The sequence below is a fragment of the Schistocerca cancellata genome, chromosome 2, assembly GCF_023864275.1.
Source record: "Schistocerca cancellata isolate TAMUIC-IGC-003103 chromosome 2, iqSchCanc2.1, whole genome shotgun sequence".
NCBI classification, from domain to species: Eukaryota; Metazoa; Arthropoda; class Insecta; order Orthoptera; family Acrididae; genus Schistocerca; species Schistocerca cancellata.
In genome coordinates this window covers 679,212,025-679,232,688 of record NC_064627.1, presented here as the reverse complement: position 1 = coordinate 679,232,688, position 20,664 = coordinate 679,212,025, and the positions used below count along the sequence as shown (strand labels likewise).

The following is a 20,664-nucleotide window of genomic DNA, read 5'->3' as shown; positions in this document are numbered from 1 at the left end:
TCATTTACATAAATGTACATAAAAAATTTACTTAAGACTGAAACACATTTAATCCCATTTCAATTGTACTAATGACGACTTTAATCATTTTAAGTCGTATTAATTTGATTGCTTCCTTATGTTTTGAAGTCTCCGCCTTTTTCATAGGTGGTAGCCGAGCATAGGTGTATAGGGTCCTACTATGTGGTCAGCTCCGATGATGACGAGAACGGTAAGACATGCAACTATGAAATACACGATGAAAAGATCGAATGCAATCGTAGTGAGGCAGACGATTCCGGTGGTGAAGTTCCCTTTCATGGCCAAAGACTTCAAGTTTACAAAACATTTTTATTAAGTACTTTGAGTATTTCGGAAGTGTGTGTCACTACAGTTTGGTACGAAACTCTGCTGATGGAATTGTTGAACCAGATCGGAGAGAAAAGAAGGTTCCACCAAATAAGTTGGCCGAAGAAATAAGGAACGGTGTCAGAATGCACATCACAATGTTCCCCAAAAGCATTAGTCCCTGCAGCCGAGAGAAATCAGGTATCTTCGTAGCCATCTCAATATATCAAAAATGTATTCTTTGTACTTAGAGAACTGCAAGGGAAAACAAGTGAAGCAAGAGTTTACTACAAAGCAGTGGCTTTACCATGACATTTTAAGACCAAGTTTAACTTAGGTGTCAAGGAAAATGCTAGAGATACCTGTGATGACAGTGACAAATTTCAGATGAACCTAAAGAATGATATAAGAGATGCAGAAGCAATCCATATTAAATAAGATTATGATGCCCACTTGTCAGTAAAATAACACACAAAAACAAGACCTTTGACAAAAATCGGTCTAAATAATCTGGATTAAAGGAATGGTTGTCATGTTCGATCTTCAGAAATGTTTGCCGACACCACACCTTACTACATATAGTGTGTTTTATCTAAGAAATCTCTGGACATATAATGTGAGAATCCTTCATGTGTCAGAGTAGAAATCCCATTGTTGCATGTGGATGAAATAGCTGCAGGCTGTGGACCCAAAGAAGTGCCATCTTGGTTGCTGAAGTGGGTCCTGGCTAACTTGTCTAAAATTCAAGCTGAGGAACTTACTATACGAACTGATAGCTGTGGAGGTCCGAATCGTAACTTCCCCATTGTGTCATATTTTTGGATTATGAAGTCTGTTCAAAATGGTTCAAATGGCTCTGAGCACTATGGGACTTAACTTCTAAAGTCATCAGTCCCCTAGAACTTAGAACGACTTAAACCTAACTAACCTAAGGAATCACACACATCCATGCCCGAGGCAGAATTCGAACCTGCGACCGTAGCGGTCGCGCGGTTCCAGACTGTAGCGCCTTTAACCGCTTGGCCATCGCGGCCGGCTATGAAGTCTGTTCCTAATCTTTAAGTGATGAATCATAAATTCTTGTCGTAGTTGGTGTCCGTGCTGTTCTTGAACGAATCAAAAGTACACTGAGCTCAAATACCTTAACTGCGACTCTATGGGACTGGCAATAGTTTGTACGCCAATGCCGCTTCAAGGAACTGATCGAATTACACTCCTGGAAATGGAAAAAAGAACACATTGACACCGGTGTGTCAGACCCACCATACTTGCTCCGGACACTGCGAGAGGGCTGTACAAGCAATGATCACACGCACGGCACAGCGGACACACCAGGAACCGCGGTGTTGGCCGTCGAATGGCGCTAGCTGCGCAGCATTTGTGCACCGCCGCCGTCAGTGTCAGCCAGTTTGCCGTGGCATACGGAGCTCCATCGCAGTCTTTAACACTGGTAGCATGCCGCGACAGCGTGGACGTGAACCGTATGAGCGAGGGCGTATAGTGGGCATGCGGGAGGCCGGGTGGACGTACCGCCGAATTGCTCAACACGTGGGGCGTGAGGTCTCCACAGTACATCGATGTTGTCGCCAGTGGTCGGCGGAAGGTGCACGTGCCCGTCGACCTGGGACCGGACCGCAGCGACGTACGGATGCACGCCAAGACCGTAGGATCCTACGCAGTGTCGTAGGGGACCGCACCGCCACTTCCCAGCAAATTAGGGACACTGTTGCTCCTGGGGTATCGGCGAGGACCATTCGCAACCGTCTCCATGAAGCTGGGCTACGGTCCCGCACACCGTTAGGCCGTCTTCCGCTCACGCCCCGACATCGTGCAGCCCGCCTCCAGTGATGTCGCGACAGGCGTGAATGGAGGGACGAATGGAGACGTGTCGTCTTCAGCGATGAGAGTCGCTTCTGCCTTGGTGCCAATGATGGTCGTATGCGTGTTTGGCGCCGTGCAGGTGAGCGCCACAATCAGGACTGCATACGACCGAGGCACACAGGGCCAACACCCGGCATCATGGTGTGGGGAGCGATCTCCTACACTGGCCGTACACCACTGGTGATCGTCGAGGGGACACTGAATAGTGCACGGTACATCCAAACCGTCATCGAACCCATCGTTCTACCATTCCTAGACCGGCAAGGGAACTTGCTGTTCCAACAGGACAATGCACGTCCGCATGTATCCCGTGCCACCCAACGTGCTCTAGAAGGTGTAAGTCAACTACCCTGGCCAGCAAGATCTCCGGATCTGTCCCCCATTGAGCATGTTTGGGACTGGATGAAGCGTCGTCTCACGCGGTCTGCACGTCCAGCTCGAACGCTGGTCCAACTGAGGCGCCAGGTGGAAATGGCATGGCAAGCCGTTCCACAGGACTACATCCAGCATCTCTACGATCGTCTCCATGGGAGAATAGCAGCCTGCATTGCTGCGAAAGGTGGATATACACTGTACTAGTGCCGACATTGTGCATGCTCTGTTGCCTGTGTCTATGTGCCTGTGGTTCTGTCAGTGTGATCATGTGATGTATCTGACCCCAGGAATGTGTCAATAAAGTTTCCCCTTCTTGGGACAATGAATTCACGGTGTTCTTATTTCAATTTCCAGGAGTGTATATGATATGCAAATGACAGATTTCAAAGACTTTGCAAGTCTTTTCAAGCCGTCGCCTTTAGTTAAACGGCCAACCAAAAGTTTATTACCAGAAAAATTTTTGTTTAGCCAAATTGTGCGTTTACAAGTTCGAGCAGAGAATTGAGGTTCTGTGTTGCATAAAAAAAACATCCGATCGTGCATTTCAAGATACTGATGTACAGCGGCGAAAAAGAGGGGCAGCCTGGCCTGAAGAACTTTGTGCTGTGCGAAAAAGTGTCGGACTCACAGCCTGCAGAAAAGCATAAAGATTGACAAAAGCTACTAAGGTGGGTGCCTCAATGTTTTCACCATTTCTACAAAAGTGTACTACGGACTTTTTTCGTCAAGACAGTGCGGCGAAATTTGACTGTAATGGGCTATGGCAGCAGACGACCGATACGAGTGCCTCTGCCGACAGCACGAAACTGCCTGCGACGCCTGTCCTCAGCTCGTAATCCTAGACCATTGAAAGTCCGCGGCTTGGTCAGATGAGTCCCGATTTCAGTTGGTAAGAGCTGATGATAGGTTTCGAGTGTGGCGTAGACCCTAGGAAGCCATAGACCCAACTTGTCAACAATGCACAGTGCAAGCTGATGGTGGCTCCCTCTCTTCCAGTTGACCCTATGAGACTATGCAGTCATATGCTTCATTTTCCGAAACAATTATGGATTTTTTATGGACAGCAATGCGCCATGTTACGGGGCACAATTGTTTGCGATTAGTTTGAAGAATATTCTACACTATTCGAGCGACTGGTCTGGCCACCCACATCGCCCGGCATGAATTCCATGGAGCATTTATGAGACATAATGGAGAGATCAGTTCGTGCACCGCCAACACTGTCGCAATTATGTATGGCTGTAGAGGCAGCATGGCTCAATATCTCTGGAGGGGACTTCCAACGACTTGACGAGTCCGTGGCACGACGAGCTGCTGCACTACGCCGGGCAAAAGGAGGTCCGACACGATATCCGGAGGTATCCTTTGACTTTTGTCACCAGCGTGTATGTTACTATGAAGGAAAGAAGTGCTCATTATAATAACATTTTCTTTCCTTTAAGTGTCACTCCCATTCCTCTCGTGCCTATTTGTGCTTCACTTTTCCTTATTGACATTTATATCGCTCTCACTTCTCTCATTAGATGCATGGAGTTGCCGTCAAAAATCCCTCATTTTTGTAGGTTTTGCAGCTTTCGCTATAGGCCTAGTTTAATACAGGTGTGAACTTCACAATTAACAAGCTCAAAGCGCTCCTATGGGTCAATTATGCTGTATATGAGATTTGGTACAGTGTCTGAAAAAATGTCAAGCACCCAGAACACACGGCCGGTTGTGAATGTATCTTCGTACACGTACACACCATCAGCGGGTATGTAAATGATTAGAGTTGCAATTCTCTGTGACACGTAGAACGCCCGCAAGAGTGAATTAGTGTTCATATTTAGTGTTCTTACCAAGCCTGGTAGGTTATATAAAGTCGTGAACAGCGTCGATATTGAGTGATCACATGCATAAGCCGTGTGCTCGTGCGAGACAGCGTTATTAGTACCTGATGGAGTTTGATACGACACAAACGGCTGCATATGGGATGGAGTCGTCATAGGAAGGAGAGATCTCATTCTTCCAATGTTTTCGGGTGGCACAGTAATGTTACTTCTGGCCTCGTGGTATGGGGAGCCATCGAGTATGACTTCAGGTCACGGCTAGTAGTGACTGAGGGAAATCTGACGGCAGAACGGTACGTCACTGACATCCTGTGCCCTCGTACGTTTCGCTCCTGTGCTAGTACCGTGGTGCCATTTTTCATGACACGTATTTCAATGAACTGTTGTGGTACTTCCAAGGTGCTATCTGCCCCCCACAGAACATGTACGGGACCAGCTCTTATGTTAATTCTGATTCAGTGCCAGTGTCCAAAGATATCAAGGACCAGCTACAACAGTTGTGGGCCAGCTTGCCTCAGGAAAGGATACAACGGCTTTGTGGTATCCTTTCCAACCTTATCATTGCATACATCCATGTCAGAGGGGTCCAAGTTCATACCGATAAGTGAGCCAACATTACCAAGTTGTTTGTAAATCTGGTTTCATTTTGTAGTCCCTGAACTAACATAATGTTCCCTCTCAACCTATCATGTTTAATTTCATTTCTTCCTCCCGCTCTGCACGCTTCACTTTTTTTTAAATCAGGAATTTCAATTATCTTTCCTTTTGTATGGGTTGTGGTATTGATGAAAGAGCGCTGCACATTGACTCGAACACTTATGGACGTTCTTTTTTTTCCTCCAGGAACGTTCTTCCGCCCCTCCCCCTCCCCCCCCCCCCCCTGCCCACCACTCTCTCTTGTCTTCTGCCGGAAGAAATGGGTTGCGACCTTGATGTCGTCCAACAGCGACGCGCGTCCGTAACACAGGCGCCAGGAGCTCGTTACAGCGATGAGTTTATCTAGATAACATCGTGATAATTAGGCTTTATCCGCGAAATATGCGTCACTGTGAAAGATAAACAGTGGCGTTGCCATTTGTCAATATCGCGAGTAGGACTGAAAGTTGTTAGAACTGGAAATGTATAGAACCGTATTTACAAGTAACTACTGTTTGAACTGCAGAAAACTTGTTATAAAATTACAAAAGAAATTATAGTCATAGGAAACGTGAGGAGTGCTACAGCTTGAAAAAGCGAGTGGAAACTTTTGCTACATTAAATATCTTAGCTTAATATTAATACCTGAAAATAAAAATCCTGAGAATTTCGACCTCTCCTTTGGATGAAACCACTTGGATACCATAGCCTGGAGAGACGGAATCACAACACCCTGAAAAAAGGAAACAGAATTCAAATGCTTGCTCGATTGTTTTTAACGAATAACTTTTTCAAAACTTCGATGTATAACGTACTCTCAGCACTAATGTAAATAAATGTATACGTACCAATAATAGATGACAGCTTACTGTAATTGTAAACCAGTTCCAAAATATGACGTCTAATATTCTTATTCAACCGTTACGTCATTAGTGAACCGTCTGAAAAAACATGTATGATGTTTTTCCTCTTTATTTGACATTATTCAGTGTTTCACTTAATTACGAGGGTTGGAACTTTAATAGTCGCCAACTATTTATTTGCAGCTCCTACAAAATAGATACATCTTTCAAAGTTTTACTGACCTTCAAAGTAGTCACCAGCATTGTTCAAAATGATTCAAATGGCTCTGAGCACTATGGGACTTAACATCTGAGGCCACCAGTCCCCTAGAACTTAGAACTACCGAAACGTAACTAACCTAAGGACATCACACACATCCATGCCCGAGGCAGGATTCGAACCCGCGACCGTAGCAGTCGCGCGGCTCCGTACTGAAGCGCCTACAACCAGCATTGTGTAAAACCCGTTGTCAGCGATGTGGAAGTCGTAGGACACTCGTAGCAGTGCCTGTTGTGTTGACAGTTCGAGTGGCGCGGCCTATTGCCAGACGAATTTGTAGCAGTTCTGAAGCGAATGCCGTGAAGTGGTTCCTTCAGTTTAGAAATCGAGTTGAACTCACGAGGGCTTAAGACGGGGAAGTGCAGTAAGTGGTATAGCACTTAGCAGCCCCATAGAGCAAACAGATCAGTAACAAATAACTTACGGGTTTTCTACCGGGTGACGTCGAAGACCACCGTCGATATTTCGGCGGTGGTCGACGACGTCATCCGGCAGCAAACCCGTAAATTATTTGAACATTCAATTCACCGGGAAAAGTTAAGGTCTCACAAATCAGTAACAGCTTGCACTGTACGTGCTTGAGCATTTCCTGCAAAATGATGATTAGGTCCTGACGGAGGTGTCTTCACTTCTTCCTCTACGTTGTTCATTTTTGGAACACAACCTACGATCAGCTTAGAGACAGAAGTGATGACACTTCCTGCAGGACCTGACCAACATTTTGCAGGGCAGTGCTTAAGTACGTACAGAGCAATCTGCTACTAATTTGTTTGACTGATGGGGCTGCTAAGTGCTATACCACCTTCTGTACTCCCCTGACTTAAGCCCTCATTAGTTCAACTCGATTTCTAAACTGAAGGAAACACTTCACGGCATTCGCTTCAGAACTGCTACACATTCGTCGTGCAATAGACCGCACCGCTTGAACTGTCAACACGACTGGCACTGCTAAGAGTATCCTACGACTTCCACATCGCTGACAACGGGTTATACACAACGCTGGTGACTACTTTGAAGGCCGGCCGCGGTGGTCTAGCGGTTCTGGCGCTGCAGTCCGGAACCGCGGGACTGCTACGGTCGCAGGTTCGAATCCTGCCTCGGGCATGGGTGTGTGTGATGTCCTTAGGTTAGTTAGGTTTAATTAGTTCTAAGTTCTAGGGGACTTATGACCTAAGATGTTGAGTCCCATAGTGCTCAGATCCATTTGAACCACTACTTTGAAGGTCAATCAGACTTTGAAACACGTATCTATTTTGTACGAGCTATAAATAAATAGTTGCCACTGTTAAAGTTCCAACCCTCGTATGTCAAAATCCATTGAAGCACAATTTCATATTTAACGATGTAAGCAAACACTGTGGATATTCAAATATATTATTGTTGCTTCTCAAACGTACTGCATCTGATGGCATCATCGAAACGGTATTCTCAATAAGCACTTGTTCTTCGCGTTCATGTAATGATGACGACTGTTGTTTGAAGACCTCACGTGGCCGTTAATTGCCTTGTCGTGAAGAATCAATTTTAAATTCGGCAGCCTGATACCGCAGTCTATAGAGAGGTGGAGGAATCAGGTCGTTGGGGTGGTTGCCAAATGTATAGGTGCGAACAAGTGGCCGCTTATCTTGAAATTTTGGAAATTTGTGGTAAGGGCTTATGGGACGAAACTGCTGAGGTGATCGGTCCCTAAGCTTACACACTACTTAACCTAACTTAAACTAACTTATGCTAAGGACAACACACACACCTATGCCCGAGGGAGGACTCGAACCTCCGACGGGGGAGCCGTGCGGACCGTGACAAGACACCATAGACCGCGCTGCTACCCCGCTCGGCATAGCTCTCCTGCAACGTGTCTAGCACAGTCTGTGCCTTTTCCCACTCTTTGATGATGGAATATCCTGCGTCTGGCAGTTAAATTACCTGTTGTGCAGGTGTGGGCATTTCTTCGTTAAGGATAGCCCAGAAAGAGAAAGAAAAGCGAGTATCTTTCTGGTTTTTTTTATTTTTTTTATCTTTCCGTGCCCGTTACTCAGAAAGAACTCGGCAGCCACTAATATTTCCAGATGAACGAATTGTGTACGTCATCTATATTTGTCGCATCTGTCTTTAATAGTGTGTCACGTGATCACTATGAGACTTTCCACATTGGTATGAAAATCTCATAAACACGGTCAGTGTCAGTATTGTTGTTGTTGTTGTTTTTATTATCGCTTAAACCTTTATGCATCAGTCCGAAAGTATGTCTATAGTGGACGCTGTCACCAAGTCCCAACAATAGCCGGCCGTGGTGGCCGAGCCGTTCTAGGCGCTTCAGTCCGGAACCACGCGGCTGCTACGGCCGCAGCTTCGAATCCTGCCTCGGGCATGGATGTGTCTGATGTCCTTAGGTTAGACAGGTTTAAGTAGTTTTGAGTCTAGGGGACTGATGACCTCAGATGTTAAGCTCCATAGTGCTTAGAGCCATTTGAACCATTTTGAACCCAACTATACGCAACTGCAAGAGATGAACTCTTTAGACAAACTTGCTCAGCTATTGTAGGTGGTCAATCATACATTTTGGCACATAGAGCACTTCATTATTAGCACCTGTTGCACAGCTGACTTTTCGGTGGTCTTCAGACGTACTGTTTGCAGCTAACTTCCAACGGCCACAGTTTTTGTACGATTCCTACATTGTACATAACCCCGTTCTTTGCTTATTTAGGGTTGCAAGGTGCCGATTACCTGGGAAACAACCATTACACTAAGAAGGCAATAAATTATTGGCACAATATGCATTATCATATCCTTCGAAAATAAAATGGTCATGTGTATTGCTCTGCTGCACGTGTAGTAACATGTCACGAATTATTGGACAATTTGATATGGTAGTAAACACAAATGCCTGATTTTACAACTTAGGAAGAACAGCTTCAGTTCTTGCATTTAACTGCATATGCGACAAAGTCTACGGACGACAGTGTGATTTTCCTAGGGAAGCTGCAGAAATTCGTACGTGGATCCAACTAGTGGTTGCAGAGGAGTGGAGAAGATTCCAGGGAATCGACTGAAATGGTTCGTGTTGATTCCGTACAGAAACAGATACTTCATGTGAATTAGAAGAACATTAATGGACAGCATCAGTGTGTCACAGAATGAAATATTATGAGTGACGAAAGGGATATATAGCTCGTATTTATGTGGGTAAGTCATTACTGACCTACCCCATATGAGACATTGATAACAGTTCTACAAGCCTTTAAATCGAAGGTAACAATTGAGAAGTAAATGTGTTTTGTGCTGGTTATAAAACCACGTGTGTCTGACTCATTTTTCTTCGCAGAGAATGTTATCACATGATACGCGTACCCTCTCGCGTTGGAATTAATTAATGCCTCAACACACAGCGAAAGAAGAAGAACAAGTGTTCATTTTCCATAAAGCATAAGAGAGTCTAAGAGTACAGTGCAATACTGTAGAAATGTCAGGAATGGTTCAAAAATGGTTCAAATGGCTCTGAGCACTATGGGACTTAACATCTAAGGTCATCAGTCCCCTAGAACTTAGAACAACTTAAACTTAACTAACCAAAGGACATCACACACTTCCATGCCTGTGACAGGATTCGAACCTGCGACCGTAGCGGTCGCGCGGTTCCAGACTGAAGCGCCTAGAACCGCTCGCCCACTGCCAGGAATGGTCATCCATCGTCCGCAGATAACATTTTCTGTGAATGACCACTCCATTCGTCGATTTTCTGAGTGCGTGGATACTGTGGAATTCTGTCTGGGGTGAGGCGAACACCCCTCCACTTTCAGTGACGTTGCCAGAAATGACATGCCGAATTACGAAAGATACTGAGAACACTCCACAAGAATTGTTTGAGAAGTCTTCTGGGTCACGTGACTTGCACCTATATATCTGTTACGTTACACGTCCAGTTTCTATAGAACGCATGGAATGTTTTGTAAAACTCTCGAAGTTTCCTCTTTAAGTAGGTTATACTGTTATGTATTTATATTCAGTATGCTTAAACTTTAAAGTTATTAAATCTTCCAGTAAATTTTAATCGATTTTGCCTGTGCCATTAGCGGCGAAATTTGGAAAACTCCATCTCAGTTGAATTTTTCTATGGTAGTGTCCTAGTTGTCTCTCAGCACTTGGAGGCATTTAACATCATACTTGAACTGGAGCTTCTAATTTATGAGGCGTTAATGCGACGAAAGTGCACCTGATGGTTACCTCAAGGAAAGAACAGCTGGTTCAAAATGGTTCAAATGGCTCTGAGCACTATGGGACTTAACTTCTGAGGTCATCAGTCGCCTAGAGCTTAGAACTAATTAAACCTAACTAAACTAAGGACATCACATACATCCATGCCCGAGGCAGGATTCGAACCTGCGACCTCCGGCCGGCGAAAGAACAGCTCATCACGTGATTGTATGTTGTCATGCGGATACTAGCAAAGCTCTTGCGATGGAGTGCTTTTAATCATCATGAGATCGATAAGGTGACGTTGAAGGACGAGGAAGATTATCAGTACTCACGTTGTTATTATCTAGTCTAACATTACTTGACCATCGAAGCGTGAAACGATAAAGCTACAAAGACGGTAGGCCTTTAATCACGAACTCTGTTTCGCTTTATATTCCTATGTTGATTTAATTTCTCAGTGTTGTTGTGTCAGATGGATGCTACATTGGCTTCTCGGTTAAGGCTACTGGCAGTTTTCTTTCTGCCGCGTAGGCTATTTCATTTCATGACAGGGCATAAAAACTTCACAACACAACACGTAGATCTATTGCAATGATTGTTCACGCTGCTTTATTTCTATCTATCATTACGTTCAAATCCTCTTCGAAAGAATAGTTTGCAAAATATTCAACAGGTTTACTTTCAAGAACAATTACATATTTCTATCCCATTGCTTGTGATTGGCCTTCATGTCTTTTTAAAGAAAAAAAAGGTATGAAAGTCTCCTCATTCCAAAAATAAGCTTTCTGTTCCTAATAATGAGTGAAACGCGTACATATACTTTTTCATAAGTGATCAACAAAACAATTTGAAGTACAGTGATGTTATGTTATGTTAACCGAGGACCTAGAAACGACGGAGAGGCTCCGTCCCCGCCGCAGCCGCAGTGGTCCGCAACCCCACGACGACTACCGCAGTCCACTTCACCCCTCCGTCGCCCCACACCGAACCCAGGGTTATTGTGCGGTTCGACCCCTGGTGGACCCCCCAGGAAACGTCTCACAAAGGACGAGTGTAACCCCTATGTTGGCGTGGTAGAGTAATGGTGGTGTACGCGTACTTGGAGAACTTGTTTGGGCAGCAATCGCCGACATAATGTATCTGAGGTGGAATAAGGGGAAGCAGCCCGCATTCGCCGAGGCAGATGGAAAACCGCGTAAAAACCATCCACAGACTTGCCGGCTCACCGGATCTCGAAGTACAGTGATAGTCCTAAGAGATTCTGGTAACGCAATGATAAAGATAGAAAATACACTAGGAACCAGGAAATATCGTGCATCGTTTTCCCCAGTCGGAGCCAATACTGGATGTGCATTCGGGGACAGAATTCGTGTGACCCGTCATCTTTTCTTATAATGAATTGCAAAGATTTACTGTCTGTTACATAGCATAACAATCAAATAGAAACAGTACTACCAACATACTGCCAACTCCCAGGTTTCGCTACTGCACCTTCAAGGAAATAACAAGTGAAATACCAACTGTACCGCATTTAGAAGTTAACAAAAGATGAATTTTATTCAAAGACGGTTTAACAAAAGGGGCACTTATCCACCATAAAACGAGGAAAGAAAATAGTCACGTATGAGCATCACAACCAGGTATAACAACATTCTTCATGATGTGCGCCTGGTATGCAATAGCGCGGAGATTGTAAACGGATTTACTAACTGATCCGCTACTTTATTTTTCACACAGCATTGTTAGCTCGTCACTGCTGACACATTCTTCTCTACATCCCTGTCATCGTAGTTTCAGTAAAGGGAAACATCAAAAACACTTGAGATGCCACAGATCGCATATACTAGTCAGACGTTTCTGACACATTATGATGAATCGATGCTTACATTATATGAAGTTCCATGAATTAAATGATAGGCTTCAAACCATTGACAACAGCTAGTATTTCAAGTTTCTGTCACTTTGACAAACCAGATCTAGGAGATGGACGTTCAGTGGGTCGCTAAATATCCGGTAACAATACGAGTATGTTCAGAGATGGATGAGACAAAATCCACAAACTTATGGTATTTGCTGGTAATAACATGATTTATGTCTATATGCGAATCATGTTGTCTCAGTGTAATCCAGATAGTTGTGCTGAGATCGAAATATTTTTTTTCTATTTGTTCCTGACTATCGAACGTGCAAGTAAAATGAAAGCTGCTACCCAGCTAGACCAGTACTAACAACAAATATCCGTTGGCGGCACAGACAAGAGGGATCCTGCTTTACACCTTCTGTTGCGAATCGTTAGAGGCCACAGAGTCCAGCCATTTTCGTACAGCCCACATGACAGTGTCTGCTCACCGGCTTTGTCATGTGTAGGAGGGTGACAAATGTTTGGCATGCTGCGTCGTCGCTGGTTTCCTCGAAATGGGTGATATAATTCAGTTGTAATCTCCACTACTTGTAATATTCACGGTAGATGTGGAAACTAAAATATTAAATTATATGTAAGACAAATATAAGGTGGATTCAATATGATTCTTGACAATTTCCTTTATACATGCGTTTTTAGTACATTAGCGTATCAGCCATCATGACATCAGGCAGAAATACGTGCCAGCTCTAACAGTATCCAAACAAAAAATAAACTTTTTAGTTTCAGGTTGCGGTGGCCATTAGTCTGTACCGCCAACGGATGGTTGTTGTTAGTACTGGTCTACCTTTCGTTTTACTGAAATGTTTGACAGTCAGCAACAACAAGAAAAAATTATATCGATTTCAGCACAACTACCTGGACGACACTGAGACATGGTTCCACATGGACATAAAATCATGTTATTACCAGCAAACACCATATGCTTAAGGATTGTGTCTCATCCATCTCTGAACTTACTCGTGTTGTTATCAGATCTTTAGCGACCCACTGAACGTCCATATGCTAGATCTGGTTTGTTAAGGTGACAGAAACTTGAAATACTAGCTGTTGTCAATAGTTTGTGGCCCATCATCTAATTCATGGAACTTCATATAATGTAAGCATCGATTCATCATAATGTGTCAGAAATGTCTGACTAGTATATGCGAACTCTGGCATCTCAAGTGTTTTTGGTGTTTCCCTTTAATGAAACTCTGATGACAGGGATGTAGAGAAGAATGTGTCAGCAGCGACAGGCTAATAATGTTGTGTGCAAAATAAAATCGCGGAATAGTTAGTAAATCCGTTTACAGGTTCCACGTCATCGCATGCAAAGCGCACATCACGAAGAACGTTGTTATCCCCGGTCTTGACGCTGATACATGACTATTTCCTTTCCTCGTTTTATGACAGAACAAGTTCCCCTTTTGGTAAACCGTTTTTGCATAAAATTCATCTTCTATTAACTCCTAACAACGGTCCAGTTGTAGTTGTTGTTTCCTTCAAAGTGCAGTAGCGAAACCTGGAAGTCGGCAGCATATGGGTAGCACTGTTTCTATTTGGTTGTTTTACTGCGTAGCAGACAGTAAACCTTTGCAGTTCAGTATAAGAAAAGGCTACAGATCAAACGAATACTACCCCGACTGTCCGACTGGGGTAAACGATGCATGGCATTCCCTGGCTCCTGGTATATTTCGTATCCTTGCCATTGTTTTCCCAGGATATCTCTTAGGACGGACAATAGAGAAGCGAATTTTCTAATTTCTGAAATGAGAAGCTTAAGTTATTTATCATTTCCATACATTAATACCCACAAATAAAATATTGACAATCGACTGTGAACATTTACAACGGCTCCTACTTGATCCGAAATCGGCATTTTAGTGTAATAATTAGTGACCACCATACAATATTGTATTTGCACCTAAAACTAACATGGTTTTTTCCAGTTAATTTTAGAAACATGTATAGCAGGAAAACAAACAGAGAACTGTGTAGTACCAAAGAAATCTCTACAAGCCATCGGTTTGCAAAGCGAGAATGAGTATTTTATCCCTTATTTTTCAATAATTACACGAAAACTAAATTTCGAGTGTAAGTTTTTATTTGCTGCAGCATCCGTTTTTGCATGGTGTAATCTAATCTAGCCTCATTCTAGTTGGTAGTAAGAGAACATGTTTAAATGAGGTTCTGAACAACGGCGGAGGCCATCGTTCTTCACTTGGCTTCACTGGACGAGAAGAACGTCTTAAAATTGCTTGTGGTGTGCCTAAGACGACAGGCGAAATACCCTCAGCCTTCAAGAAAAACGTAATAATTTCAGTTGCAAAGAAAGTAGGTGGTGACAGGAGTGAATATTACCAAACTATCGGATTGAAAAAAATGTCGTGTAGCTAAGGCCTCCCGTCGGGTAGACCGTTCGCCTGGTGCAAATCTTTCGAGTTGACGCCACTTCAGCGATTTGCGTGTCGATGGGGATAAAATGATGATGATAAGGACAACACAACATCCATTCCCTAAGCAGAGAATACCCTTACCCAACAGTGAATCGAACCCGGGCCGTTAGGTATGACATTCCGTCGAGCTGACCACTCAGCCACCAAAGCCGGACACTATCGGATTAATAAGTCAGTACTGCAAAATACTGACACGAATTCTTTGCAGAATAATGGCAAAACTGGTAGAAGGTGAACTCGGAAAAATCAATTTGAATTCTGGAGAAACGTAGGGACCCATGAGGTGATAATGACACTACGATTTCGCTTGGAAGAGAGGTTAAGGAAAGGCAAACCTACGTTCATAGTATTTTTAGACATAAAGCTTTTGAAAATGCGACTGGAATACTGTCTTTAAAATTTTGATGGTAGCAGGTGGGCGAAAGGCTGTTTACAACTTGTACAGAAACCAGATGGTAGTTATAAGAGTTGCGGAGCATGAAAGGGAAGCAGTGGTTGAGAAGGGAGTGAGACAGGGTCGTAGCCTAATCTGAGGTTATTCAATCTGTACAAAGAACAAACAGTAAAGGAAACCAAAGAAAAATCTGGAGTAGGAATTAAAGCTCAGGGAGAAGAAAAGAAGCTGACCGATGACATTGTAATTCTGTCAGACAGAAAGGACTTGGAAGAGCAGTTGAACGGAACGTAAAACGTCTTGAAGGAAGGATATAAGATAACTATCAACAAAAGCCAAACAAGGATAACTGAATGTAGTAGAATTAAAACAGGTGATACTGAGGGAATTTGATTAGGAAACGAGACACTTAAAGTTACAGATGAGTTTGGCAGTTTAGGCAGCAAAATAACTGCTGATGGCCGAAGTAGACAGGATATATAATATAGACTGGGAATGATAAGAAGAGAAATTTCTTAATACCGAAAATATATTTAAGTGTTGGGTGGTTGGTTGGTTTGGGGGTGGGGACCAAACAGCAAAGTCATCGGTCTCTCCGTATTAGGGAAGGAAGTCGACCGTACCCTTCAAAGGAACCATCCAGGCATTTGCCTGAAGCGATTTATGGAAGTCACAGAAAACTTTACTCACGATCGGATGCGGATTTGAACCATCGTCCTCTCGAATGCGAGTCCAGCGTGCTAACCACAGCGCCACTGGGCTCGGCATTTAAATGTTAGGGAGTCCTTTCTGAAGGCAGAGTTTAGCCACATAAGGAAATAAAACATTGACAATAAACAATTCAGACAAGAAAAGAATAGAAGCTTTTGAGATTTTGTGCTACAGAAGAATGCTGAAGATTAAAAGAGTAGATAGAGTAACTAATATTAAGGTACTGAACAGAACTGGAGAGAAAAGAAGTTTGTTGCTCAGTTAGATGAAATGAAGGGGTCGGTTGATAGGACACATTCTGAGACATCAAGGGACCACCAATTTAGTACTGGAGGGAAACGTACGGGGTAAAAATCGTAGAGGAAGACCACGAGATGAATACCGTTAGCAGATTCAGAAGTATGTAGGTTGCAGTTGTTATTCGGAGACGACGAGGCTTGCACAGGACGTAGCATGGACAGCTGCACAAACCAGTCTTCGGACTGAAGGCCACAACAACAACATCCTTAAGACAGAAAACAAGAATAATTATGACAGCTATTGAAGAGGAAGGCCACCCAAGTTACTCCCTCTGCTCTTGATTTATGTTGCTCGTGTTGCGATGGGTGAATATGAATATTATTCGTAACTACTTTTTAGCTCTGACCCCTATTTATAGACAACTCGGTTTCTACCTGGTGCGTGTCTTTGAAATGCAAGTACGAGATACTCAAGAAGCAACTCCGCTGTGGAAACATATTCTCCTTGATACTACCCTGGGACGTGGCAACACCCTGTAATATTTTTGGAAACTGTGTGATCATCTTTTTATTTCCTGTAGTGATTAAGACTCATCTGATGTTTTCTTGTCATTGCGATTATGTAATCTGAATTATTTTCACCTAATGGGCGACTTCGAGTTTTGAAATTTATGTTTTCGGGTCGGGAAGTCCCTTACAAGCAGATATTGCAACTTATCTCATCTTTTACGTTGCGAATTGTCTGTCTGAGCCATCAATAGGGCAATGAGGGAGCCATGTCTCCTGCAGTTGTTCGCTACCTCAGTGGAGATTTTGTTTCGATTGAAACCTAATTACGAACGGTCGTGTTGACACTGAGCTGTATACTGCAGAGAGCAAGGAAAGTTTGCCGTATTGCCGTTGAGTATTTGACTATTGCACAGTTGTTTCGCTGAGTTAATTTTGTGGACTGTAAATTGACGTTGTTCACATTGTTTTTTTAATGTTCGTTGTTTGAAGATTTCGTTGATTTCAAGAAGAGGCACTTTGAAGTACTTTTGACGAACTTCTGCACGTAAAACTAAGTGAATTTTTAGCAAGCAGCTAATGGCACATTCAGAGTTTTAATATCGTTTATGTGTAAAAAATTGTGTATCAAGCTGGTGACAGTACGAAGTCACGAAGTCACGTAGACGCCAGGTGTTTCCGCGTTGGCGATGTCCTAATCCTTAACAGAGTGGCGGCCGTTTTGTTCGCTCTCACAGTTTGCAACGAGGTTGAAGCAACATCTACGCTGGTCTGAGTGGTGATCCGGCCGCGATCGTTTTCGGTGACAGAAATTTTTTCGCGCCGTGTCACGACACTTTGTATTCCCAGTGAATTCAAGCGAAATGTTTCAGAGTTTTTCTGCAGTAGCCAGCACTCTTTATTTATGATGGTATTTCAGAAGAGCGTGTATTTTTGCGTGTGAAATTTATTTGAATTCTTAATGTATAGCGTAAGTCTGAAGTTTAGCTCAGTTTGCCAGTGTAGGACTTTGAAGAATTTTCTGTTAACAATCGACACCTACGTTTAGGGCACTGTGTATCGGCTAGAGTCATATTTATTGGAGTTAGTGTGGAGTTAAACTGGTTAATTTTAGCTATGAACACTGCCTGTGTTTTCCAGCTAATTTATTTATTTAATTTATATGTTGAGTTCCCTGACCACTGTATTAGGGGCTCGAGCTAATTTCAGTTCACTTAATCGCCATCCTATGAATCAATGTATGGATTTACGGACAATAAAGTGTTTAGCCTCGCAGTTATTTTTTTATCTGATTAATCCATCAGAGGCAAATTAATTTTTTATTTAAAACAGCATACAAAATAACTAGGCAAAGATACCATCACCCCCCAAAAAGAAAACAAACCGCCATTCTAGGTCCTTTCCAGCTTGTTATGACGGTTGCAGCTTTTCGCTGTACGCTACTGTTGCTTATGTGAAACTTGCTACCGTGTAATTGACGAGACAGGAGATGTTATGAAATTTGTACACGTTAATGGAAGTATAGGATGGGTTCAGATACGTTTTTGGCCTAGGTTTGCTTACTGTAAAAGTATTCAAGCTCCCATTTGAAATCCCTTGTGATCATGCAAGGCAGTTTTAAGAGAATAACGACGAGTAATTTCTGTTTAAGAAGAGAGATGGGATAAAAAATTTCTCTTGCCTATTTCCAGTGGAGTCGGACAAGTTAAGATTGATTTACTAAAATATGAACCGTTCGCAAAAATGTATCTGCCTGTCGTGCAGTACGTAACTATGAGGGACGCCAAGAACGTGTCCAACACGCAGCTCCAGTGAGCCTGCGCGTGACCCGTCTGCCACCTAAGGCCGCGCTCGTGTGCGTTGGCCAGCGCTGCCAGCGTGCCGCTGACGTAGTGCGGCTGCAGCCTGCGGAACAGCGCAACCTCCATCTCTGACGTCAAACAGTATCCCCGAAAGGAAAACCGAGAACGTCTCACGGACTGAAAACTTCGAAATGAACACAGATTACCGATTACCGATCACACCGCTCAAGAGCTTTTTTAATTTTATATATATATATATATATATATATATATATATATATATATATTTGAGTGATAGGAGACCTACTACAAATCGTCACTAGGTGGCATGTTCGAATTTCAAAGAAGAATTAAGCTGAAATTGTGTTCTGATCTGGTTTAGACATTCTACTGGCGTCATATTCATAAATAAATAATAAATGTCATGTGACTAGAGCCTCACGTCGGGTAGACCGTTCGCCGTGTGCAAGTCTTTCGATCTGACGCCACTTCGGCGACTTGCGCTTCGATGGGGATGAAATGATGATGATTAGGACAACACAACACCCAGTCCCTGAAGGAAAGAGAAACTCTGACTCAGTTGGGAATCGAACCCGGACCATTAGGATTGACATTCTGTAGCGCCAACCACTCAGCTACAGGAGGCGGACGTGGTCTTCAGTCCAGAGACTGGTTTGATGCAGCTCTCCATGCTACTCTATCCTGTGCTAGCTGCTTCATCTCCCAGTACGTACTGGAGCCTACATCCTTCTGAATCTGCTTAGTGCATTCATCCCTTGTTCTCCCTCTACGATTTTTACCCTCCGCGCTGCCCTCCAATGCTAAATTTGTGATCCCCTGAGGCCTCAGAACATGTCCTACCAACCGGTCCCTTCTTCTTGTCAAGTAGTGCCACAAACTCCTCTTCTCCCCAATTCTGTTCAATATCTCCTCATTAGTTACGTGATCTACCCATCTAATCTTCAGCATTCTTCTGTAGCACCACATTTCGAAAGCTTCTATTCTCTTCTGGTCCAAATTATTTATCGTATATGTTTCAGTTCCATAAATGGCGACTGTGCGGCTAATCCCAGCGGAGGTTCGAGTCCTCCCTCGGGCATGGGTGTGTGTGTTTGTCCTTAGGACAATTTAGGTTAAGTAGTGTGTAGGCTTAGGGACTGATGACCTTAGCAGTGAAGTCCCATAAGTTTCACACACCATACATGGCTACACTCCATACAAATACTCTCAGAAACGACTTCATAACACTTAAATCTATACTCGATGTTAACAAATTTCGCTTCTTCAGAAACGCTTTCCTTGCCATTTCCAGTCTACATTTTATATCCTCTCTACTTCGACCATCATCAGTTATTTTGCTCCCCAAATAGCAAAACTCATTTACTACTTTAAGTGTCTCATTTCCTAATCTAATTCCCTCAGCATCACCCGAGTTAACTCGACTACATTCCATTATCCTCGTTTTGCTTTTGTTGATGTTCATCTTATATCCTCCTTTCAAGACACTGTCCATTACGTTAAATTGCCCTTCCAGGTCCTTTGCTGTCTCTGATAGAACTACAATGTCATCGGCGAACTTAAAAGTTTTTATTTCTTCTCCATGGATTTTAATTCCCACTCCAAACTTTTCTTTTGTTTCCTTTACTTCTTGCTCAATATACATATTGAATAACATGGGAGAGGGGCTAAAACCCTGTCTCACTCCCGTCCCAACCACTGCTTCCCTTTCGTGCCGCTCGACTCTTATAACTACAATCTGGTTTTTGTACAAATTGTAAATAGCCTTTCGCTCCCTGTATTTGACTCCTGCCACCTTGAGAATTTGAAAGAGAGTATTCCAGTCAACATTGTCAAAAGCTTTCTCTAAGTCTACAAATTCTAGAAACGTAGTCGAAGGGTCAGTATTGCCTCTCGTGTTCCAATGTTTCTACGGAATCCAAACTGATCATCCCCGAGGTCGGCTTCTACCAGTTTTTCCATTCGTCTGTAAAGAATTCACGTTAGTATTTTGCAGCCGTGACTTATTTAACTGATAGTTCGGTAATTTTTACATCTGTCAACACCTGCTTTCTTTGGGATTGGAATTATTATATACTTCTTGAAGTCTGAGGGTATTTCTCCTGTCTCATACATTTTGCTCACCAGATGGTGGAGTTCTGTCAAGACTGGCTCTCCCAAGGCCGTCAGTAGTTCTAATGGAAACTTGTCTACTTCCGGGGCCTTGTTTCGACTCAGGTCTTTCAGTGCTCTGTCAAACTCTTCACACAGTATCGTATCTCCCATTTCAT

General features: G+C 43.3%; 1 protein-coding gene across 1 annotated transcript in view; it reads right to left on the bottom strand.

Moving 5' to 3' along the window:
- LOC126147826 (sialin-like) overlaps positions 1-20,664 on the bottom strand; it is a 154,647-nt gene that overhangs the window by 76,856 nt on the left and 57,127 nt on the right. The window contains exon 4 of the mRNA XM_049915719.1: positions 5,691-5,778. Within this exon, the coding sequence (XP_049771676.1) occupies positions 5,691-5,778 (88 nt within the window). The remainder of the gene's footprint in view (positions 1-5,690; positions 5,779-20,664) is intronic.